General features: G+C 44.0%; 1 protein-coding gene across 3 annotated transcripts in view; it reads left to right on the top strand.

The window, feature by feature from the left end:
- The window catches only part of KHDRBS2 (KH RNA binding domain containing, signal transduction associated 2), a 600,196-nt gene that overhangs the window by 371,581 nt on the left and 203,360 nt on the right, over window positions 1–25,255 (top strand). For all 3 annotated transcript variants that reach the window (XM_073675481.1, XM_073675483.1, XM_073675482.1), the window contains exons 5-6: window positions 21,750–21,877; window positions 23,287–23,479. In XM_073675481.1, coding sequence (XP_073531582.1) covers window positions 21,750–21,877; window positions 23,287–23,479 — 321 coding nt within the window. The remainder of the gene's footprint in view (window positions 1–21,749; window positions 21,878–23,286; window positions 23,480–25,255) is intronic.

Genomic DNA, 25,255 nt, shown 5'->3' with positions numbered 1-25,255 from the left:
GAGGATAGGCGCATGCGACGGTCTGTTAGTACACCACCTGCGGCACTAAAGACGCGTTCCGATAATACACTAGCAGCAGGGCAAGCCAGCACCTCCAATGCATACTGGCTAAGCTCTGGCCATGTATCCAGCTTAGAGACCCAAAACTTGAAGGGCGAAGAGCCGTCTGGGAGTACACTGAGAGTGCAAGACATGTAGTCTGTCACCATCTGACGGAAACGTTGCCTCCTGCTGACTGGAGCCGTCTGTGATGGTGTAGACATTTGTGGCGGTGGGGACACAAAACTTTGCCACATTTGGGCCATACTGGTCTTGCCTTGTGCTGAGGCGCTGCTTCTGCTCCCTCTTTGTGCAGAGCTTCCTCCACTGCCTCGACGCACTGAGCTGCTTTGTAAAGCACTAGCAGCACTGCTCTCGGTTGGAATGGAGAACATGATGGAATGCACCAGTGCGTCTTGGTACTCCCGCATTTTACGCTTCCAGTTCAACAGTGTTATGAGGCTTTGTAAGTTGTCCTGGTAGCGAGGATATAGGAGGGTGGACACCGAATAATCAGCCGTGTTGAGAATGTGGGCGATGTGGCGGTCGTTTCTCAGGCTCTGCAGCATGAAATCAACCATGTGCTGCAGACTGCCAACTGGCCAAGAAACGCTGTCCCCTGCTTGAGGCGTGATCTCTGCCTGCTCTGCATCACCCCACCCTCGCTCTAGATACTGACTACTAGAGCATTGTGTACCTCCCTCCTCTGGACAGATGTCTTCCTCCTCCATTGACTCCTCCTCATCCTCCTCACAAAGTGTACCCTGCCTAGGCCTTTGTGAGGACCCACGTTGCGCAGACTGTACAGAAGCTGATGGCATTTGTGACTCCTCATCCTCCACCTCTTCCAAAACCTCCTCCCTTAGTGCTTGCAGTGTTTTTTCAAGCAGGCAGATAAGGGGGATAGTCATGCTGACTAGTGCATCATCTGCACTCGCCATCCGCGTGGAATAATCGAAGGCACGCAAAACGTGGCAAATGTCCTTCATAGAGGCCCACTCAGTGGTGGTGAATTCCACCTGGTGGGTAGGTCACATATGATGCGATGTTCCGGAAGACGTAATTGGCGCTGCAGAGCTGCAATGCGCGATCTTGCGTTGCTGGAACGCCGCAAGTGAGCGCACTCTATGCGGACCTTGTGCAGCAGTGCATCAAGATCCGGATAGTCCCTCAAAAAACTCTGCACGACCAAGTTGAGCACATGTGCCAGACATGGGATGTGAGTGAGGTTTCCTAGGCCCAGAGCTGCCACCAGATTTCGGCATTGTCACACACTACCATGGCTGGTTGGAGATTCGCTGGCACAAACCACACGTCGCTCTGCTGCTTGATGGCATTCCAGAGCTCCTGCGCTGTGTGGCTTCGATTCCCCAAAGAAATTAATTTTAATACGGCCTGTTGACGTTTGGCCACGGCTGTGCTCATATCGGTCATCATAACAGGTAATCGTTCACGGGTCGATGTGGAGGTAGACCGTGATGGCTCCTGCAGCGCTGATTCAGAAAAACTGGAGTATGAGATGGAGTCAATGTGTACATACTGGATTCCTGCAATCCTTGGAGTTGGCAGAACACGTACAGCGCCACTCTCAAGATATGTACCCGGCTCCACAATATTTACCCAATGGGCAGTGAGGGAAAGGTATCGTCCCTGTCCATGCTTACTGGTCCACGCATCGGTGGTCAGGAGGACCTTGCTACTGACGGCGTTTTGTAGCGCATGTTTAATTTTTCCCTTCACATGCTCTTGCAGGGCAGGGACGGCTTGCCTGCTGAAATAAAAGCGGCTGGGCACATTGTATTGTGGGACTGCCAATGCCATAAAGTTACGGAAGGTGTCAGTCTCCACCAGCCTGAATGATAGCATTTCAAGGGCCAGTAGTTTTTCAATGCCAGCATTCAGAGCCTGTGCTCGAGGGTGGTTTGCCGAGTATGGGCGCCTGTGCTAATGATGGCTGTAGACTGGCCTGGGAGTGTGAGGATGACAGGGAACGTGGTGCTGTGGGTGGAATTAGTGGAATTACACTGTGTCTCTGTACAACAGTGTCAGAGGTTCTTCCATGGCGATCCTGTGAGGAAGCTGAAACATCTGTGTGTGAACTGGAGGAAGAGGCTACAACACGAGCTGAAGAGGTGGTAGGTGGCGCTGTAGGTTGGCCTAGGTCTTCAGTGTGTTTTTGTAACTCCACCACGTGCTTGGTCCGCACATGTTTCCACATATTTGTGGTATTGAGATTGCTGACACTTTTCCCTCTTTTCACCTTCTGATTACACAGCTTGCATTTGACAAAGAAAATGTCATCTGCAACTGTGTCAAAAAACGACCAGGCACTGCAAGTCTTGGGAGCACCCGCTTTGGATTTTGGAAGAGCCATGCTCCTAATGGGTGCCGAAGTGGAGGCTACAGGCAACCAAGTCTGCCCCCTCCCTCTCCCTCCTTTTTGGGCCGTTTGGGGAATCTCTACCTCAGAGCTGCTCCCACCACCTTCCTGTCCCTCACGCCATGATGGGTCAAGGACCTCATCATCTACACCACCCTCTTCAAACAACTGCTTCTCCTGGGTAGTCTCGACAGCACAGTATGCACCAGAAAGTGGCACCTGAGTCTCATCATCAGATGCGTACTGAGGTGTTCTGCTGACCATAGGCACTGGCCCATCCGCCTCTTTAGATTCAGAGAGACAAAACGGTTGCGCATCACTGCATACTACCTCTTCTTCAAATTCTCAAATTCTGCTTGGCTGACCCCCTCTTTCCAAGCCAAGAGATTCAGAGAACAGAAGTAGAGATGGCTCCTGTCCAGGGCTCTCTGACTGCCTGGGCAATTTGGCAGGTGGTGAAGAGACAGATGGGTGCTCTTCAGTGCTCAGGACCTGAGAGGATCTGGAACTAATTGAAGTCGATGCGTTAGCTGCCATCCATCCGACAACGGCTTCAATTTGGTCCTCCCGCAGCAGTGGGGTACGGCTAGCTCCTACAAAGCTGCGCATAAAGGACTGTTCCCTGGTAAAACTGGGGGATGCTGAGTCACTGGTGCCCACAGCAGGCACAGAATCCCCACGTCCTCTCCCTGCAGGCACAGAATCCTCACGTCCTCTCCCTGCAGAAACTCCACGACCACATGCCTTACTCTCTGCCTTCTTCACCTTGGTAGACTGATAAAGATAGGCAGAAAAGTACTAAGGGCTTAGTGTGCTTATTCCTGAACAGCTGCTAACAGGTATAAGAAACACTAATTTTATAAAGTGTGGACTAGACTTTAATATGAGCTAATGTGGCCTACACAACTGTAAAGTGGAGTGTTTGGTGAACTTTATTTACGTTTTTTTTTGTCACAAAAAGACACTGGATGTGCCCAAAGATGTAATACCAATAGTATCACAAACTTTTGGTAGCTATTACAATGCAGGAAGGTAACCTACAATGCATTAGATGAGGCTACAAAAAATAGGCTAATACTAATCTGGCTGGGGCTGCAGGGCACAATGCTGCAGAAAGGCTCCTCTATCTACTCCTATATAGTGTGTTTGGAACCAATGTAGCTGAATACGGATGGAACCACCACACTAATAGGAGAAATCAGGAAAAATGATCAATTAGCAAAAAAGGACAATGTATGAAGCAGTGACGCAAGCTGAGCGCACTACAACCAGACTTGGCTGAAGCACACACTACAGCATGAGCTGCACTCACACACACAGACCTTGCAGACAGCGGTGAACAGCACAGAGAACTGTGGACTAGCGCTGCAAGGCACAGCAATTTATAAAGTAGCTTGGGTAAAGCAGAATAGAGCAAATAGGTAGCTAAAACTGTCCCTCAGAACAACAGCGTCCTATCCCTAACTGAATTCACAGCAGAGTGAGCTCAAAATGGCGGTGGCGGCTTTTATAGTGCATCATGACATCATTTCAGCAGCCAATCACAGCCATGCCGTTAGTTAACATGCCTATATGCCTAACAGGATGTGCCCACACTTCTTAGGATCCTCATTGGCTGAATAAAATTAAACTGGCTCATTGCATTATGGGAACTTCCAATTCCGGTATCCGATATTCTAAAAGTATCAGAATTACGTATCGGAATTCCGATACCGCGAATATCGGCCGATACCCGATATTTCAGTATCGGAATGCTCAACACTAGTGGTAGGTGCTCTTTAAATTAAATAAATAAATACATGAAATGTAAATGTAAATTCCTAACTACTATTTTTAGGAAATCACCTTTTTGTCTAGGAAGGTAATCAGTATACTTAAGTACATTAAAAAAGTTCTTATTACACTTATAGGAATCTTTCCCAAAATGTTAATAGGATAAGTGCCTGCGAGTATATGCTGTAGGAGGCTCAATTGCTGTGACACAGAGATACCTTGACAGTACATGGTACAGGTTAAAGGGGTTTTCTCATGAACAAAGTACATTTTAATTAATAGATCTTGGGATAAAAATTAGTTTCATAATTGGATGTGTTAAAAAATATGTTCCTGTGCTGAGATAATCTTATAAATGTGCCTCTGCTATGTACTGTGTAATGGTTGTGTCTGACCGTACAGGGACATGGTCTGATCATACCACATCTCCTGGGCAGGGGGGGAAGCAAAATAAAGTATACAGACATTACAGCATGGGATCACAGCTGATTCTTTTTGTGAGGCAAAACATTTCACTGCCTGTTTTTAAGCAATGTTTTACCTCAAAGAAATAATAGTTTGCGATCCCCTGCTTGTAATGTCTGTATAGTCTTTTGCTTCCTCCTCTGCCCAGGAGCTGTGGTATGATCAGACCATGTTTCTGCATGGTAAGACAAAACAAGTGTGATTTGATAATTACAGGTAATTAGGAATTTATTTTAAAATAAATTTTTTTAGTTATGTCTTTTATTTTTCTAATTCCATAGAATCCCTTTAAGTCAATACAAATTAGAAATGTAATGCGAGTTCAAGATACAAAATAACTAACCTAACTTGAAAATCAACTTAAGCTTTGAACACCCCTGGCATCTCTAATCAAGTCAAATCAGAAAGGACGTTAGAAATAGACTGACACAGAAGTCAACTTCTACCAAGAGGAAACATGATTGCACTGTCCAATTTCTCGACAAAGAATAAGAAAAAGTTAAACATTGTTTTTTGACAACAGAATAATAATAATCTTTTTATTTATATAGTGCCAACGTATTCTGCAGCGCTTTACAATTCAGACAGTTTACAGACATTATCGGCACTGTCCCCAATTTTGAACATACTCCAATATTACAATGGTTTGTCACTCACCCATGTGAAAAATTAAGTGCTGTATTAACGAGGACTCTCCAGATTAGTAGATGGCAGATTTTGCTCCTTTTGTATCTACACTACAGTGATGGCCAAAAGTTTTGAGAATGACAGCTAAATTATATTTTCACATGATCTGCTGGCCTCTGGTTTTTATTAGTGTTTGTCTGATGTTTACATCACACACAGAAATATAATTGGAATCATATTATGAGTACCAATAGGTTATATTGACAGTTAGAATGAGTTAATGCAACAAGTCAATATTTGCAGTGTTGCCCCTTCTTCTTCAAGACCTCTGTAATTCTCCCTGGCATGCTCTCAATCAACTTTTGGACCAAATCCTGACTGATAGCAGTCCATTCTTGCATAATCAATGCTTGCATTTTGCCAGAATTTGTTGGTTTTTGTTTGTCCACCCGTCTCTTGATGATTGACCACAAGTTCTCAATGGGATTAAGATCTGGGGAGTTTCCAGGCCATGGACCCAAAATCTCTATGTTTTGTTCCATGAGCCATTTAGTTATCACCTTTGCTTTATGGCAAGGTGCTCCATCATGCTGGAAAAGGCATTGTTGGGCATCAAACTGCTCTTGGACGGTTGGGAGAAGTTGCTCTTGGAGGACATTCTGGTACCATTCTTTATTCATGGCTGTGTTTTTAGGCAAGACTGTGAGTGAGCCGATTCCCTTGGCTGAGAAGCAACCCCACACATGAATGGTTTCAGGATGCTTTACAGTTGGCATGAGACAAGACTGGTGGTAGCGCTCACCTCTTCTTCTCCGAATAAGCTGTTTTCCAGATGTCCCAAACAATCGAAAAGGGGATTCATCAGAGAAAATGACTTTGCCCCAGTCCTCAGCAGTCCACTCCCTGTACCTTTTGCAGAATATCAGTCGGTCCCTGATGTTTTTTCTGGAGAGAAGTGGCTTCTTTGCTGCCCTCCTTGAAACCAGCCCTTGCTCAAAGAGTCTCCGCCTCACAGTGCATGCAGAAGCACTCACACCAGCCTGCTGCCATTCCTGAGCAAGCTCGGCACTGCTGGTAGTCCGATCCCGCAGCTAAAACAGTTTTAAGATACGGTCCTGGCGCTTGCTGGTCTTTCTTGGGCGCCCTGGAGCCTTTTTGACAACAATGGAAGCTCTCTCCTTGAAGATCTTGATGATGCGATAGATTGTTGACTGAGGTGCAATCTTTGTAGCTGCGATACTCTTCCCTGTTAGGCCATTTTTGTGCAGTGCAATGATGGCTGCACGTGTTTCTTTAGAGATAACCATGGTTAACTGAAGAGAAACAATGATACCAAGAACCAGCCTCCTTTTAAAGTGTCCAGTGATGTCATTCTTACTTAATCATGACTGATTGATCGCCAGCCCTGTCCTCATCAACACCCACACCTGTGTTAATGGATCAATCACTAAAACGATGTTAGCTGCTCCTTTTAAGGCAGGACTGCAATGATGCTGAAATGTGTTTTGGGGGTTAAAGTTTATTTTCTGGGCAAATATTGACTTTGCAAGTACAGTAATTGCTGTTAAGCTGATCACTCTTTCACATTCAGGAGTATATGCAAATTGCCATTACAAAAAATGAAGCAGTAAACTTTGGAAAAATTACTATTTGTCTCATTCTCAATACTTTTGGCCATGACTGTAGTGTTGAGTGAGCACTAAAATGCTCGGGTGCTCGAAGCTCGGGCCGAGCTCGCCGTGATACTCGGGTGCTCGACCCGAGCAACGAGCCCAATGTTAGTCTATGGGAGACTCGAGCATTTTTGCGGTGGCACCCCCGGCAGTCTTTTAAAAGCCTAACAACTGCCCAAAATGATAGTGACAGTGCTCAAATGACTTGGGGACAGCATGGGGATCGCCCCAGGAAGCATTTCTGACCCCCAGGTCACTGCTGTCAACAACGTGGTCAGAGGTATTTAGCCACTTTTACAGGCTCACAATAAAACGTTCAAAAACGAAAGTGAAACTTTTTTCCTGTGAAATATGTTAAGGAACATCCTTTCCAGGGTAAAGACTTGTGTATAAGTTAAAATAAATGACCAAAAACAAAAATACTCCTCCACACCTTCGGCTATGTTCACAAGTAGCATTTTTTATGCGTTTTTGCACTTTTGTATTGCTTTCAACTATGACAAATGCATTCACCGTGAAATGTCATTTTAACATTTTACAACCTTATCTGGCCATGTGCTGTGTGACACATGCATAAAGTGCTGAAAAGACAAGGGAACAGCATGGGGAAGACCCCTGGAAGCATCTCTGACTCCCAGGTCACTGTCTAAAAGTGTGCCCATCATAAGTGATCCTTCCGCATCAGAAGATGCAGACTTGCAACTATCCCCATGCAAGTTCTAGTCCCAGGGCAGTGTTCAATTGTACCTCCCCATTCCTTGAAATACAAGCTCAAGTATGCAGCCTGCCACCCACCCACCCCCAGGCTGCAATACCATACTGCTTGCTTGCTTGAACTTGAAATTGGGCCTTTTAGGCATGTGGAGGCGGAATCTGGCCACCACGTCATGGCTGTGTTGGCGGCCTGGAATCCATACTCAGTCCCCAGCCACCCGGCGACCTGGTGTCCATACTCGGTCCCCAGCCGCCCCGCGGCCGAGTGTCCACACACGGTCCCCAGCCGCCTGGGGGCAGCCGGGTGTCCATAAACGGTCCCCAGCCGCCCCTATTTCTCCTTGGAACATCCCCCCACACACTTTTCTTAGCCCGGCCTGCTTTAGGCAGCATTGGATGAGCCCACCAGAGAACCAGACTCCTCCGGTGGGCCCTGACTTCTCCATCGGTGGAGTTGAGAGTGCCAAGGTGAGGAGCATGATGATGATGACAGAAGTTAGCATCTGCTATGTTTTCTTTTAATGCAAGTGTAAGTGTGCAGCCTGCCACCCACCCACCCCCAGACTGCAATTCCGTACTGCTAGCTTGCACTTGAAATGGTGCCTTTTAGTTTAGAGGAGGCTGAAGCTGGCCACTACCTCATGGCTGCTTCGGCAGCGAGGTATCCATACTCAGTCTCCAGCCGCCCATATTTGTCCTGGTGTGCCTTATAGATAAGATTAAGCGCGTATACCAAAACATTACCTGTGCCCTCCCCAGTGCATTTAGTGGGAAGGAGAGCCAATTCCGCTGTAGTGTGTGCATGCCAAACCCCTGTTCATGGTACATGCGAAGATGCCTCCCACCTTGCACTTGTCGTTGCAGACTTGCAACTATCCCCATTCAAGTCCTTGTCCCAGGGCAGTGTTCAATTGTACCTCTCCCATTCCTTGCAATGCAAGCGCAAGTATGCAGCCTGCCACCCACCCACCCACAGGCTGCAATACCATACTGCTTGCTTGCTTGCACTTTAAATTGGGCCTTTTAGGCATGTGGAGGCGGAATCTGGCCACCACGCCATGGCTGTGTCGGCGGCCTCGTATCCATACTCAGTCCCCAGCCGCCTGGTGACTGGGTGTCCCCGCTTGCTCCCCAGCCTCCAGGGGGTGGCCGGTTGTGCATACTCGGTCCCCAGCCACCCCTATTTGTCCAGGTAACCTTTCCCACACTTTTCTTAGCCTGGCCTGTTTTAGGGCAGCATTGGCCGAGCCCACCGGACTATCAGACTCCTCCGGTGGGCCCTGGCTTCTCCATCAGGGGAGTTGAGAGTGCCAAGGTGAGGAGCATGATGAGGATGATAGAAGTTAGCATCTGCTATGTTTTGTTGTAATGCAAGCGCATGTATGTAATAGCGGCTAGGCCTGAGGTGGTCAGCGTTTTGGCGCATATCCTACCTCCTCCGAGGATTGCTGGATGTTTTCCTGCTACTATCCAAGTTCTATGACTCCCGTTAAAACAAAACTTCAGGTGATAAATGATGGATGAGGTAGTGGCAAAGGAGAAAGAGCAGGAGGAACAGGGACCATTCACATCAATATCAGGCCAGTCAACCAGATATGTCTTGTAGGATATGTTTCTGTAACAAAAGGAGCGGTTCGACTACACAGTTATAGGGCATACAGTGAGTGCAATGCCTACCAAAAATTTCGAGCCACTCCAATGCCCCTTGGAAATGACGTGGAGGTCAGAGGGCGTTAACTAAACCTTTTTTTCCATTTATAGCAACTGGGTCTCCCGTGCACTGTTGGCCTAAGCAGTGAATGGAAGGCTTTCCAATAATTATGAGGAACTGCAATGCCCCTTACAAGAGCCATGTGTGGCACCCCAGGGGTCTGGTTACCACAGTAATAGAGATATTACGTCGGAGAGCAAGTGGGAGGTTTCCTGGTCAGGATCCCTTAAACATGCAACATCCTCCTGCCCCAATCCTGGGAGGGGAGAATTCTGCCCTTATAAACTGGATCTTGGGCGGGGTTGAGTGAGTCAGAGAACAGTCAGAGTCAGAGTGAGAGCAAGGGAAAGTAACAGCAAGGAGCTCTGTAGGAGCTAGGAGCTAAAGACCAGGGGCTGGAAGCTGAGCAGAGCTCGCCCTGGCAGAAGACAATAGGAACCGGACACAGGAGTCCGAAGCTGTGAGGACTTATATATCCAGCAGCAGAAACCAGCCGGCAGGGGATTTCAGGTCCTCTGGCCATAGAAGCCCGGAGGTTCAGTCACAAGCAAGGGACCAGCACCGCCGTCGTGGAGCGGAGGCTAACAGAAGGCCCCAAATCACCAGCCATACGGGTGAGCACTACACGGTACACTCAGGGACGTGGGCTACTTCTACCCGCTTACAGCAAGGTAGCCAGGAAGAGTGCAGACAGACGGGGAGGCCTACAACTCCACCTGGCCAGGGGAACTCCTGCTTGCTCACAGACTGACCAGGCATCTTATGCTAGCCAGTACTCCAGGGAGGGTCTACCTTATAATCATCAGTAAAGACCCTGAACTGCACTGCAAAGACTCTGAGTCATTCCTGCTGCGCTCGTGCACCATCACCCCCATCATCCACACTCACTGCCCTGAGGCTATACTCCTCCCGAGGGGAGTTATCCCATTCTATGCTGCACACACAACACCAGCCTCAGCGGTCTGCCTCGCCGCGGTGGTACTCCCTGACCGCAATCCACGGGTGGCGCAGTCGGACAATTAAACTCAAAACCTAAGAAAGACTGCCACTGGTTTGACCAGCCTGAGCCACGGGACCGGGTCACCGCCACGGAGACTACAGACCCCAGAGACCCGGCATCGGGTATCCCACACACGTGTACACACGGCTCAGGGGGCGCATCACATGCAGTACAGCATATTACAAACATAAGTCCCATTATTGGGGAGTGGGTGTCCCATGGTATTTGCTTATGCTTTCCAAGCAAAAGTTGCCAAAAATTAGGACAGAGCAACTTGCAATGCCCCTTACAAGAGCCATGCAGTACAGCATATTACAAACATAAGTCCCATTATTGGGGAGTGGGTGTCCCATAGTATTTGCTTATGCTTTCCCAGCAAAAGCTGCCAAAAATTAGGACGGAGCTACTTGCAATGCCCCTTACAAGAGCCATGCAGTACAGCATATTACAAACATAAGTCCCATTATTGGGGAGTGGGTGTCCCATAGTATTTGCTTATGCTTTCTTAGCAAAAGCTGCCAAAAATTAGGACGGAGCAACTTGCAATGCCCCTTACAAGAGCCATGCAGTACAGCATATTACAAACATAAGTCCCATTATTGGGGAGTGGGTGTCCCATAGTATTTGCTTATGCCTTGCAAGCAAAAGCTGCCAAAAATAAGGATGGAGGAACTTGCAATGCTGGCACCCTGGTGGTATAGTGGTGGTGGAGGCTGAGGATAAGGAGAAGATTAAACAGCCGAAACGAGGAAGCGTATACCCATGTGTGGGTGTGAAGCGGTGAATGTGAATACACCTCCCGAAATAACACAGTGGATTTGACTTTATGTTACTCTGCTGTCATTTGGTGGTGATGAGAAGTCTGGCCCAATCCAGCCCTTGTTCATTTTGATAAGGGTCAGCATGTCAGCATTGTCAGTTGACAGGCGAGTGCGCTTATCAGTTATAATTCCCCCAGCGGCACTAAAAACACGCTCCGATAACACGCTAGCGGCAGGGCAGGCCAGTACCTCCAAGGCATACAGAGCGAGTTCATTCCAAGTGTCCAGCTTGGATACCCAATAATTAAAAGGCACAGAGGAATCACGGAGGACGCTGGTACGATCGGCAAGGTACTCCCTCACCATCTTTTGAAACTTTCCACTCCTTGTGAGAGTACCCCGCGCCTCAGGGCCTGTAAGCTGGGCGGGTGTCAGAAAACTGTCCCAGAACGTTGACAGTGTTCCCCTGCCTCTGCTGGATTGGAGTTGCATCTCTCTCGCCTGTACGCCTTGGTTGGGCAACGAACTGTGACCTCTGCCGCTAGCGTGTTCAGATGGGAATTTTTTTAAGAGTTCTGCAGCAAGGGCCTTCTGGTATTGCCCCATTTTTGTAGACCTCTCCACCTCAGGAAAAAGAGAGTGAAAGTTCTCCTTGTAGCGGGGGTCTACAAGTGTCACCAACCAGTAATGACTGTCACCCAACATTTTGACAACGCGAGGGTCACGGTTAAGGCAGCGTAACATAAAGTCAGCCATGCGTGCCAGACTGGTCACGGGCAAGATTTCCGTGTCCTCACCAAGATGACGCCTGACCATGCTCTCCTCCTCCTCCTCTTCCTCCTCCCCCCTGTCCTCAGGCCACCCACGCTGAACCGACGGTATGACACTTGTACAGGTACTACCGTCTACAACGCATGATAGCAGCTCCTGTTCTTCCTCCTCCTCCTCCTCCTCTCCCTCATTGTCCCCCAATGCACGTTGGGATGAGATGAGGCTGGGCTGTGTGTAATCGCCCGCTATGGCTTCTTGATCCATCTTATCATACTCTGGCTGCAATGCCTCCTCTTTAATTCTCTGCAGAGAGCGTTGCAAAAGACAGACAAGTGGGATGCTGACACTAATGATGGCGTCATCGCCACTCACCATCTTGGTGGCCTCCTCAAAGTTTGTCAGGATGGTACATATGTCAGACATCCAGGTCCACTCCTGAGGTCTTATGTGTGGAGTCTGACCTGAATATCGACGGCCTTGTTGCAGCTGGTACTCCACAACTGCTCTCTTCTGCTCACAAATCCTTTGCAACATGTGGAGGGTAGAGTTCCAATGTGTGGGGACATCACACACCAGTCGGTGTGTCGGAAGCTGCAAACGCTGCTGCAACACAGCAAGGGCGGCGGAAGCTGTAGCCGATTTGCGAAAATGAGCTGACAGGCGGCGTACTTTCACGAGCAGATCTGGGAACTCAGGGTACAATTTAAGAAACCACTGAACCACGAGGTTAAGCACATGAGCCAGGCATGGTACGTGTGTGATCTCACCTCGCCTCAGAGCCGCCACCAGGTTACGGCCATTGTCACACACGACCATGCCGGGATGTAGGTTCAGGGGTCTCAGCCACAGATCTGCCTGCTCTTTCACAGCTGTCCACAACTCACAAGCAGTGTGAGGTTTATCACCTAAGCTTATGAGTTTCAGCACAGCCTGTTGCCGCTTGGCGGAGGCAGTACTGCAATGCTTCCAGCTTGTAACTGATGTGGTGATATCTGAGATGGAGGCTGAACATGAGGAGAAGGAGGAGGAGGATGTGCAGGAGCTGTACACTATCCTCGGTGTGGGGAGGATGTGTTCCGTCCCAAGGTCCGACTGGGTCCCGGCTTCCACTATGTTTACCCAATGTGCCGTCAGAGAGATGTACCGTCCCTGGCCACAAGCACTTGTCCACGTGTCCGTTGTCAGGTGGACTCTCCCAGTAACTGCGTTGTTGAGGGCACGGCAGATGCTTTGGGACACGTACTTGTGTAGTGCAGGGATGGCACACCGGGCAAAATAGTGTCGGCTGGGGACCGAGTACCGAGGGACGGCCACCGCCATAAGATTGCGGAAGGATTCCGTCTCCACCAGCCTAAAAGGCAGCATTTCCAATGCATGCAGTCATGAAATGTGCGAATTTAGGACTGTGGCCTGTGGGGCGTTAGCTGCGAATTTCCGCTTTCATTCAAAGGTCTGAGATATGGACAATTGAACGCTGCAGTGGGACGTTGACGTGGACGTTGATGCTGTTTCTTGAGAAACTGCCATAACAAGTGAAGACTGAGAGGAGGGGGCATCTTTACATGCAGTATGGACAGGGGATAGCCTTGCACACACAACAGGGGGTTCTATTGCACGCACAACAGTGGAAGAAGCAGTGGTGACACCCGCTGACACTGGTCGTGGACCCTGGGTTTCGCCCCACAAATTCGGGTGCTTTGCTGCCATGTGCCTGATCATGCTGGTGGTGGTCAGGCTGGTAGTTTTGTCACCCCTGCTGATGCTGGCATGGCAGGTGGAACATATGTTCTTTTTGGGGTTATCAGCAGAGTCTTTAAAAAAATTCCAGACTCTGGAAGACCTACCGCTTGTACTGGCAACGTCCCTCGTGTTGGTGTTACGGGGAACGGTTGCCTGCCTTCTGTCTGCGGCCACCACACTGCTTCTTCCTGCCTGTTGGGGTACTCTGCCTCCCTCCCCCTGTGTGCTGCTGGCCTCACTCTGCATGTCCTCCTTCCACGTTGGGTCAGTTACTAGATCATCCACCACCTCCTCCTCTTCCACTTGCGCACCACGATCCTCCTCCTCACTTCCTGGCAATTGTGTCTCGTCATCGTCCACCTCTTGTGACAGATTGCCAACGTCGACTTCCTGTGGCCGTGGCTGTTCAAATATTTGGGCATCGCAACAATGGATCTCCTCTTCCACCACTTCAAGCGTATCAGGCCAGGGGTCCAAATATGGAAATGGACCAGTGAACAGCTCTTCAGTGTGTCCAAGTGTGGGATCACTTGCTGTCTGACGACACTCGGCATGGTGGGAGGAAGGAGCATCAGGGTGAGGAGGAGTATGCGGTCGAGACTCATGGCTACTAAGAGTTGACCGTGTGGAAGACAGACCGGAGGTGGTGGTGCCCAGGTAACTGGAAGTATTGTCTGCTATCCAATTAATAACCTGTTCACACTGATCAGTTCTCAATACTGGTGTTGTTCTGTGCTTCCCTAGTAATTCGGTCAAGAAGTGGGAGCGAGAAGATGTGGCTGTTGGTTGTGGCACATTTTCACCTTTGGCCACGGCCCCATCCTCTGCACGAACCATCACCAGAACGTCCACTTCCACGTCCCTTGCCACGCGCCTTGCCCATTGTAAATGAAGTAAAATAGCTTACACTTGCACTATCAATGGAAAAAGGGTAATAAAGAGTAGATTAGAACCGTGGAAGAGGAAAACCACAGTTATTGTTTACTAGGGTATACCACACTTTTTTAAATAGAGATATTTGCGGCTGAACAGTGAGCGACACACTCAACCTGCTTTTTTTTTAGATACCAAAGGCCCAAAACTGGATAGTACAGCGATTTGACCCGTGGAACTGCGAAACCACACTAGGATGTCGGGCCTACACAAGACTATTTTCAACAGATATATTTTTGTGTCACAACAGTCAGGAGACACTACTGTTTTTCTTTACGGAAAAAAATACCAAAAGCTGAATAATAGAGATTTTTTACCGTGGGATGGCAAAACCACAGTTATTGTTTACTGGGGTATACCACACTTTTTTAAATAGAGATATTTGCGGCTGAACAGTGAGCGACACACTCAAACTGCTTTTTTTTTAGATACCAAAGGCCCAAAACTGGATAGTACAGCGATTTGACCCGTGGAACTGCGAAACCACACTGGGATGTCGGGCCTACACAAGACTATTTTCAACAGATATATTTTTGTGTCACAACAGTCAGGAGACACTACTGTTTTTCTTTACGGAAAAAACTATCAAAAGCTGAATAATAGAGATTTTTTACCGTGGGATGGCAAAACCACAGTTATTGTTTACTGGGGTATACCACACTTTTTTAAATAGAGATATTTGCGGCTGAACAGTAAGCGACACACTCAAACTGCTTTTTTTTAGATACCAAAGGCCCAAAACTGGATAGTACAGCGATTTGACCCGTGGAACAGCGAAACCACACTGGGATGTCGGGCCTACACAAGACTATTTTCAACAGATATATTTTTGTGTCACAACAGTCAGGAGGCACTACTCTTTTTCTTTATGGAAAAAACTACCAAAAGCTGAATAATAGAGATTTTTTACCGTGGGATGGAAAAACCACAGTTATTGTTTACTGGGGTATACCACACTTTTTTAAATAGAGATATTTGCGGCTGAACAGTGAGCGACCAACTCAAACTGCTTTTTTTTTAGATGCCAAAGGCCCAAAACTGGATAGTACAGCGATTTGACCCATGGAACTGTGAAACCACACTGGGATGTCGGGCCTACACAAGACTATTTTCAACAGATATATTTTTGTGTCACAACAGTCAGGAGACACTACTGTTTTTCTTTAGGGAAAAAAATACCAAAACCTGAATAATAGAGATTTTTTACCGTGGGAAGGTAAAACCACAGTTATTGTTTACTGGGGTATACCACACTTTTTTAAATAGAGATATTTGCGGCTGAACAGTGAGCGACACACTCAAACTGTTTTTTTTTTTACATACAAATGGCCCAAAATGGATAATACAGAGGTTTGAACCGTGGAAGTGCAAAACAACACTTCTGTTTCTCTAGCCTACACCAGACTATTTTCAATGGTTATATTTGTGTCTGAAAAATCAGAGACACGGGGGGAGGGGGGACACACCAAAAGGTTAATAAGATGGGTATTTGTACAGTGTGAAGGAGGAAAAAAAAAGGAGGATTTAGATGGAAAAAAAGGGTTTTTCCTGGCCCCCGACACCTGGTGCTAAGTCCAGCAATTTCAGCAACAGGAGCACACAGGACTGTAATGCAGCGTTTGCTGGTATAACCACTGTGTCTCCTATACAGCCTGCCTGGTATCTGGGATGGATATTAGTCCTGAAAAGGACTGTTTGTTTGTTCTGGCAGCTTTTACAGACCCTACACTAACTATTTTGCAGTTTATATCTCTCCCTAAATCTGCAGCGCTGTCCCTACACTGTCTAATCCAGAGCGACTGTGTCCAAGATGGCGGCACCCCGTTTTAAATACTCGAGGTGACGCTGTGCGGCCAGCCAATCACTGTAATGCCCACAACCAACATGGCTGCAGCATTACAGTGACTGGCTGGCAATCCCTGCATGTTCATTGGCTCTGTAAAGAGCGCCAAACATGCAGGGCGGAGACCCGAGCTCCCGCCCGAGTAAGCCGGAAATGCTCGGTGCTCGTCGAACATCCCGAGTAGCGTGATGCTCGGGAGCGAGTACCGAGCAGTGTCGAGCATGTTCGCTCAACACTAATCTACACTGCTCCTCTGAATGTTACATTTTTTTTAATCCATCATACAGTTACAGGAATGTGGGTCTTATTTAATGCTAATTTTTGTTGTCTTTGACAAGACCAGGAAATCCTGTGAGCAATGCCTCCTTGGTAACGACCATAAAAGATGTCAGTAAATAAGAAGTCCCATATCTCAAGAACCCTATGGCAGGTTTTAAAAATAAAATATTCAGTGAAGCAGCTGGAATAAAATAAAATAAAAAAAATTGATCACTTCAGACTTGGTGACAAATCCTCTTTAAATTGAAATTATTTTTACTGTATAAGATAATTAGAGCATAACCTCAGGATGGGCCATTTATATCTGGAATATGACAATCCCAAATACGTCATATTTCCAAAACTATAGATTTAAAAGAGTGAGATTGTGGCAACCTCCTCATTTGCTCTTTATCTGGAAATGCTTGGCAGAACAAGACAAGAAGTCTCTTAAATGTGGAACCCTCAGGTATCTAACAATTAAGTCATATTCTGTGGAAATACCATAAAGGTCTTTTTGTTTGCATACCTGGTTATATTATATCCAGCAGCCTTTATTGGAAATACAGTATCTTTTAATTGTTATATTACTTTATATAACCAGATTTGCAATATAAGGAAAAGTATTGAAAGGAGCAAATATTTATTCTAAGTACTGGACAAAAGCTTTTAGACTGAAACTAATTTTACTTTTCTCAGTTTGCTGCTTCCGTGTTTGTAGATCTTTTAGTCAGATGTTTCTTTAGTTACTGAAGTACCATTAGAACATTTCATAATTGTTAATCTTTTATTAACAAATACATCTTGTTTATGTAAAGACTCAATATTCACTGTGATGACCCTCATTTTTTTTTAAAGAAAAAACTTCTGCAATTCGCTCTGGCTTGATGGATATTAGCTTCTGAGCAAATCTTGATTGACGACAACTTATTTTTTCCTAATCAGTGTCTGAAGTTTCTTACAATTTCTGTGTTTTTGTTTGTGTACCCACTTTTTGAGGATTGACCACAGCTTTGCAATGGGATTGAGATTTGTAGAGTTTTCTGTCCATAGATCCAAAATTTAAATGTTTTGTTCACTGAGTCACTTATTTATCACTTTTGCCTTGTGACATGGTGCTCCATCATGCTAGAAAAAAGCATTTCTCCTGAATCATTGGGGAAAATTGCTCTTGGAGGATGTTTACTTATCATTCTTTATTCATTGCATTGTTTTTGCAGCAATGTCCTTGCCTGTAAAACCCTTTTGATGCAAAGCAATGTTAATCGCACATGTTTCCATGGTTAACGAACATAGACAATGATTTCAAGCACCATTTCTCTTTTAAAGCAACCTGTCTGCTCTAATAATTCAATCAGGATGACAGAATCATATCAGCTGCCTTGTCGTCTTTAACACTTTCTCTGGAAATAACAAGTATGATGAAATAATGTAAGCAGGTCATTTTGTGGCAGGGCTGAAATTCAATTAAAATGTGGGGTTTTTTTGTGATTAAAGAGACTTTCCACTACTAATTTCTTCCCCTTTCATTTGTCCTAACTCTTCCTAACTAACACTTTTTTAATATACTCCTATTTCCTGCCCTGCTCCTGTAAACTCATCTCTCTGTGGGTCATATATTCTTCTGTGTAGATTTTGCTTCTGCTACTTCCGATCTGGGGACCGGAAACAGATGAACAGAGCAATGCTTATCACTGGTCACTGGAGGGGGCAGGACTACGTCTCAGTGAGTGACAGCAGTCTGAGCATGCATGCTCAGATCTCCTGTTTTGCTTGGATGCTGCTTTGAAGTGCTGTCCGTTCAGCTGACAAGAGCTATGATGTGCTGATCATTAGAAAGTATACCACAGGGCTTGTCAGCTGAAGGCACAGCACTTCAAAGCATCAACATGACCGAGCTCACATCAGGCTTCACTCTCCTGACTTTGAAAAAGAACACCAGATTGCGTTCAAAATGCGTTGCCTTGTTCCTGTCTGCTGCACCTTTTTTTATATGGATTTTTTAACCTAATAAAGTTGGACTATAATATTTTTACCAGAAGCTGGAACCCATTGCTCCTTTTCTGTATTTGGAACACTTGGTCAGAACTTTGTTCCTTGCACAAAAGACTGTCTAGAAAATGGTGAGCTGGCATTTCCCTTCAGATTTTTTTGCTTCACTCTCCTCTGCCTGAATGCTGCTTTGAAGTGCCGGAGCCCTGACCCCACCAGTGACGTGCCCTGCTCTGTTTTTCCGATTCCAGTCTTTAGATTGGAAGTAGCCAGAATCAAAACAGAAGGGTATATGACCTACAGAGTGATCAGCTTACAGGACCAGGGTAGGTAATAAATTTTTATTAGAAAAGTGTTAATTAGAAAGAGTTAAGACAAATGACAGTGGGTTAAATTAGTAGTGGAAAACTTCTTTAAGTTAATTTTCATGGTAAGGAATGACTTTGCATTCCTTGAGTTAATGCAAATTTCCACTATAAAAATGAAAGCAGCAAACTTTGTGAAAACCAAAATTTAGTCATAAAACTTTTGGCCACAACAATATAAGCAGGTATGATGGGTTATCAGATGAACTTTTGACATCATGGCCCATTGAGATCATTAATACAAAAAAAATGTATTGGTTCAGTACATGATTTATGGAGTTGGACATAATGTATCCATTATGAGAAAATATTCATGACTCGGAATACTACACAAACTGCTGACATTGCTTGTATACTTGCTGAAACCCATTCATTGTTAAATTGATTTAGTTAAAATGCAATGCCTTACAAACTATTGGCATACGCAAAGTATCTACTAGACCTCAATAATGGATAGACTTCACTATTTATAGTCATGCTAAAATGCTTACATAATGACTTGTAAGTTGTAACCTTGAACTATCACATATAACATAGTCAAGACCTATACTCTCCTAGAATTTCATAAGATTCACTTGACGTATCCTTTCTCTCTTTGCACCATATATTAACCACCTATAATGACATATATTTAATATGAGTATAAATATTTTTTCCTTTACTTTGTATAACTAGTTCCCAACCACCAATGAAAATGTACATTGTGGCTCAGTGGCCAATTCCCGCTGTGCGATGTACATTTTTGTCAGGCTAATCAGTTCTTATTGCTAACACATTATAAATAGTATGAGAGGGGCTAGCAATAATGCACATGGCTGCCATCTTGCTACTCCTATTAAACCTTGCCTTGGGCCTCATTTACACGTACGTGTTGAATGTACATGTTGTATCTATTTTTTTCACAAATACAACATGTACCCATTATAATCTATGCTGCTGTTCACATATCCAATTTTTTTCACGGACCGTGTGTCTCTGCAAAACACACAGAGACATGTCCATTTTTTTCTGCCAACATGGATGAAAATAGCCAAGTCTATGGGGGTCCGTGAAAAACACATACGGCACACGGATGGCAGCGGTGCAGTGTCCATGTTTAACATTGTAACTGCACTCAGACCGATCCTGGCTAATGACCGGATCATGCAGCTTAATTTGAAAACCCTCATTTATTATAATGATGGCTGGATCATACATAACAAGCACGTTCTACCTATTGTGTCCAGCTATTTCCTTGTAGATTGTAAGCTTACGAGCAGGGCCGTCACTCCTCCTGTAACTGTTGAAATGTGTTACATTGTATTGTTTTTATCATCTGTATACGTCCCTATTTAATTGTAAAGTGCTGTGGAATATGTTGGCGCTATAGAAATAAAAATCATTATTATTATAGGACCTGCTGAGCTCCTTCAAAAACTGTGTGCAAGTGTGCCGAGAAGAATTGCAGTTTTGGAAGGAAAGGGTAGTCACACCAAATATTGCTTTAATTTACTTTGCATCATTCTTTTCACACCTACCTAAAAAATTTGTACTGTACAATACAAAAGCCGGGTATTGTTAATCACCCCATCCAAAAAAGCACAATAAGACAGATGATGAATGGCCCTTGCACTTACAATTATCTTCAGTGTATCAGTGTACAGCAAGCTGTCAATTAAAGTGCCAGGACATTCCTGCAGCCAACAGTCACATTGTAGTGAGTGGTGCTGTGAGAAATAACTCTAATTGGCAGGTCTCAGGAGGAAATACATTCATTTTCTTCCACTAGCCAAATTTTCAGTAAAGTGGCCGGAAAGCCCCAATCAGACATTTTCTGACATCTGGAAGAATGATTGTTCGGAGAAGAAAAGGTGAGCACTACAAGCAACTTTAAAGCATCTTGAGACCATTCCTGTGTGGGGATGCTTTTCATTACAATTTTGCCTAAATACACTGTCGTGAATAAAGAATGTATCTAAACATCCTCCAAGAGTAATTTCTGTCAACGATCCAGGAGCAATTTTCTGATGAACAATGATCTTTTCAGCATGATGGAGCTTTTTGTCACAAGACAAAAGAAATAGCTAAGTGGCTCAGTAAACTTAACATTTAAATTTTCCATGGCCTGGAAACTCCTCAAATGTCAATCCTTTTGAAAGCCTGTAGTTAATCCTCAAAAAGTGAGTGGACAATCAAAAAAAGTAGAAATTGTGATAAACTCCAAGCTGTGATTAGGAGGCAAAAATGTGTAGTCATCAGTCAGGATGATGTCCAGCATGTCAGGGCAAATTGCAGAAGTCTTGATATATAAGGGTCGACTTTGTAAATATCGAGTATTTGCCAAAATTTGGTGTAATTGTCAATACAAGATTAAAATGTTTTAGATGCTTATAATTGTACTTTAATAAGCATAGAAACATCTGACTAAAACACCTAAAAATACTTAAGAAGCAAACTTTGTGAAAAAACAAATTTGTGTCAGTCTCAAAACTTTTGTCCATGAATGTACAGTATATGTGCAGGTAAATATAACTTTTCAAGGTGACAAGTTCCCAATAAGGCTTTCACATTGTTGTCTCTTAAATCACTTTTTTAAAAATTTTGACCATCAAAACTGTGACAGTTATATTTTACACAATTGTTTGTTTATTTTTTGCCAAAATACTGTTGTGTTGAATTATGCCTTAGTATCAAACATTTAGTGGTCTATTTTGTTTTTCTGTAGGATTATAATGATGAAATAAGACAAGAACAGTTAAGAGAGCTGTCTTATTTAAATGGCTCTGAAGAGTCCAGTCGTGGAAAAGTAGCAAGAGGTAGAGGAATAAGATTGGTTGCAACCACCGTTGGCAGGTGAGGAATTCAGTCAGCACCATAACATTAGCTGGGAGCGTGGGCACATTGTATGGGTCATATAGGCACATTGGATGTGCATCATTTGGATGCTATAGAAAACTAAATCAAATTCCATTTGTATACAGCCCCTGTACCAAGTTGCTACACTAGGCTACTATTGTTAATGATTTTTTTCAAGTCATTGACTGGTTTATTGCACTGAGGATATGGCTTTATTGCCCCACATTGAATTTGTAAACTTTAACAATCATCAATGGGTTCATACAAGCACTTACACAATCTGCAGAATCTAAAGTTAAGTCATAATGTGAAAAGGTTTATTAAATACTAAATATAAATAGTGATACAATGTTCAAAAATATAGTGGTGTGTACAACATTGATTCTTTAATCGATTATGATGGTCTATAAGGGCTCATGCAGACGTCCGTGGTCAGAGGCTGGACCACAATGCACAGACTGGCCGCAGGTCTTGTGACCTTAGAATAATATGAGGTTGGGATCCCGTGGCCAGGGTTTGCATTGCGATCCTTGCTCGGACCATGTTGAACAGACGTCTGCATGAGCCCTAAGTACAAGCTATTCATCCCTTATCTTCAGGTTGAAAAGCAACTTATCCTTAAGAGAAAATTGCAGAAAAATCTCCATGACTAAGTAGATTTGTATTTGTCCACTTGTTTCTTGTAATATAGCTTCTCAGGTTCAGTGAGAAGTCCATGAGAAAAAAAAATGCATAATTGTATGCCATATATTCTACACTATATTTTAGGAGAGGTTTATTGACTATCAAATTTCCAAACCTTGACACCCTCTGTGTCTACAGTCCCAAATATATGTGCTGTATTTTGTACACTCTTATTTTTATGTCTATGTAATTCTCCGTCTATATAATTCTCCACCACACAACACTTTCCACAAATGTAAGCTTACTCTCAGAACTCTTTTTTTCACCTGTTTCAGTCATTGCCCCTTCAGCCACAGCACAAAATAACATAGTGTATAATTCTGCCTGGAGTGTTTCCCTAGTCAGAAATGATTCTAATACCTTTATTTATGTTTTTTTTGCAGCATTCAAATTTTTATTTTATATAAACTCTGGTACGAAATAATAGTGAAGTTTACAGATAGTATACTACGGTTAAAATCTAATAAAGGCAAATAAATGGAACACTTTGTTTATATTGCTGGTATAGGAAAACATATTACTAGAATACTATGTATATCTAATTATCTATCTTTTTTTATTCCTCAAAAAAATACAAAATTTGCCATTGAGTACTATGTAGCCTTGAGTATCCAGATGATGTGCATCTGTTCAAAGTGGGGGGAAGGGAAACAAGAAAGGGAAACCATATTTGAATAGGGGGTAGTCATCAATATGAACTTCATTCTTGTGTTCTGCTTTAGGAATCGGGGAGGAGCCATTCCACATCCTCTGCCCGGACGTGGCACACCAGTACCCAGAAGTTCCCCAGTATCACGAGGAGCATTGCCACTACCACCAGTAGCTCGTGGTGTTGCTGTAGCACGGGCAAGGGGAGTTCCAGCTGCACCTGGCTTTAGAGCACCACCACCTACCATTGAGACCTATGATGATTATGTAAGTTATACCAATCTTTTTCATAACATGTCAACTATTTTAAAATATACCAATAGTGGAGTTCCCTTAAGTAAAAAAGGAGAGAATATGGCGCTTTCTGAGTGTAGTAAGTTTAAAAAAGAGAGATTAAAATCAAAAGCTGGGAATTTGCTCATCTGATGGAGTTGTGCATATTTGGGCACAATTCCTAAGAATTCCTAAGAATGCATGAAATAAATCCAATAGATGCAGCCGACATGGTGTGCTGATGGAAATTTGTCAGAGGGAGTTCTGGCAGTGCGTAATGAGGGTGGAAATACCAGGTGAAGGGCGCTCACACGATGGCAGATGTAATCAAATGTAAACATTACCTCACAAAAATGCCAGCAGAATAAAATAAAGGAAAATTTTATTTAAAAACACAACATTGTTTCGGATGTATCCAGACACCTGAAGAAGGCAGGATACAGGCGAAACACATTGTGTTTTTAAATAAGATTTTATTTTATTCTTCTGGAAATTTTCTGGTAATTTTTCCATTCGATTACATCTGCTCTTGTGGGTGCGTCCTTCATCCGATATCTCCACCCTCAAATATTTTACAATGCAACACTTCCAGTTTTAATGTTTTACAATATTATCAACTAACTTTTTTTTGATACAGTCATATGTATAACAGTTTGGTAAAAAAAAAAAATTAGCTTGACAATTATTTTAATTAAGCTTTTGCTATTATGTAACAAAATAAATCAATACATTCTTATTTCCCACCAAAAATGCTTTTGTGTAAAGCAATTTATGAAATTAAAGCAATTGAGAAGTTAAAGAATAAGACGTGGAAATATAAGTCTTGCATTATTTGATTAAATCCTAAATTATATTTAGTGGAATCGGAACAGCTGGATGGCATATTGATTAAATAAAACTGATTAGATATTGTGCCAGAAGCACTTACATGAAGAGCTAAGGCTCAGCTGACAAGCATCTGGTGATACTTGAAAAATCCAATTGTATTTCTGTAATAGCAGTAAAGTGTGAAGATTTTATTATGGGAAAGTGTAAGTGGTTTAGCTAAGCATCATATAGCTGGAAAGGCTGGTAACCAAAACTGCTTTTACGTTGTTATATGCATCACTGGCATTTTCTGCCAGGGTCCAACTCTGAATAAAAATAAAACATCATAGATAATAATTATTCAGAATTTTTTTAATTAAAGTTTCTTGACAATGTATTAAGTTGATTGTACTACCGGAGACGGTTTTATGGAAAGAACAGTAATACAGTTCTGCACATTTGCGCAGCTTCTTTTTTCATACATTTAATCATTAAGCTGCTGCTGGCGTACTTTCCTTTTGGTCATTAAATGAAACCTTGGTCATTTAATTGCCAGTGATCTTATACAACTTGTATGAAAGAAATGGATTCTTAACTTAAAGTGTGTGATGTAATAAAATCAGCTAAATCTATGCAAATTAAAATTATGCCAGGAATATTAGATTTCTGATTACTCTATTCTCATTAGTATTTGCTGAACATTCATCACAAACCACTAAATGTAATTATTTCAATTGGAATTTGTGACTATAATAAACTCAAGTTGTTGACTGTACAAGTCTTCAATTGCTCAGTGCCATGTATTGGAACACATATCAAAGAAACGCTCTCCCCTGGTGGAGTCTTTTACCCCACCAGGTATGGTTGAATTTTTATGGCACCCATGAGAATGTAATTGAATAATAAACTAGTCCAATATGCAGGGAAGATTTGAAAAATTGTTAAGAAACGGTGATAAAGGTT

Source organism: Phyllobates terribilis, unplaced genomic scaffold, assembly GCF_046119375.1.
Source record: "Phyllobates terribilis strain yellow unplaced genomic scaffold, ASM4611937v1 Scaffold_3__8_contigs__length_932513732, whole genome shotgun sequence".
Classification (NCBI taxonomy): domain Eukaryota; kingdom Metazoa; phylum Chordata; class Amphibia; order Anura; family Dendrobatidae; genus Phyllobates; species Phyllobates terribilis.
This window is presented reverse-complemented; position numbering and strand designations above follow the sequence as displayed.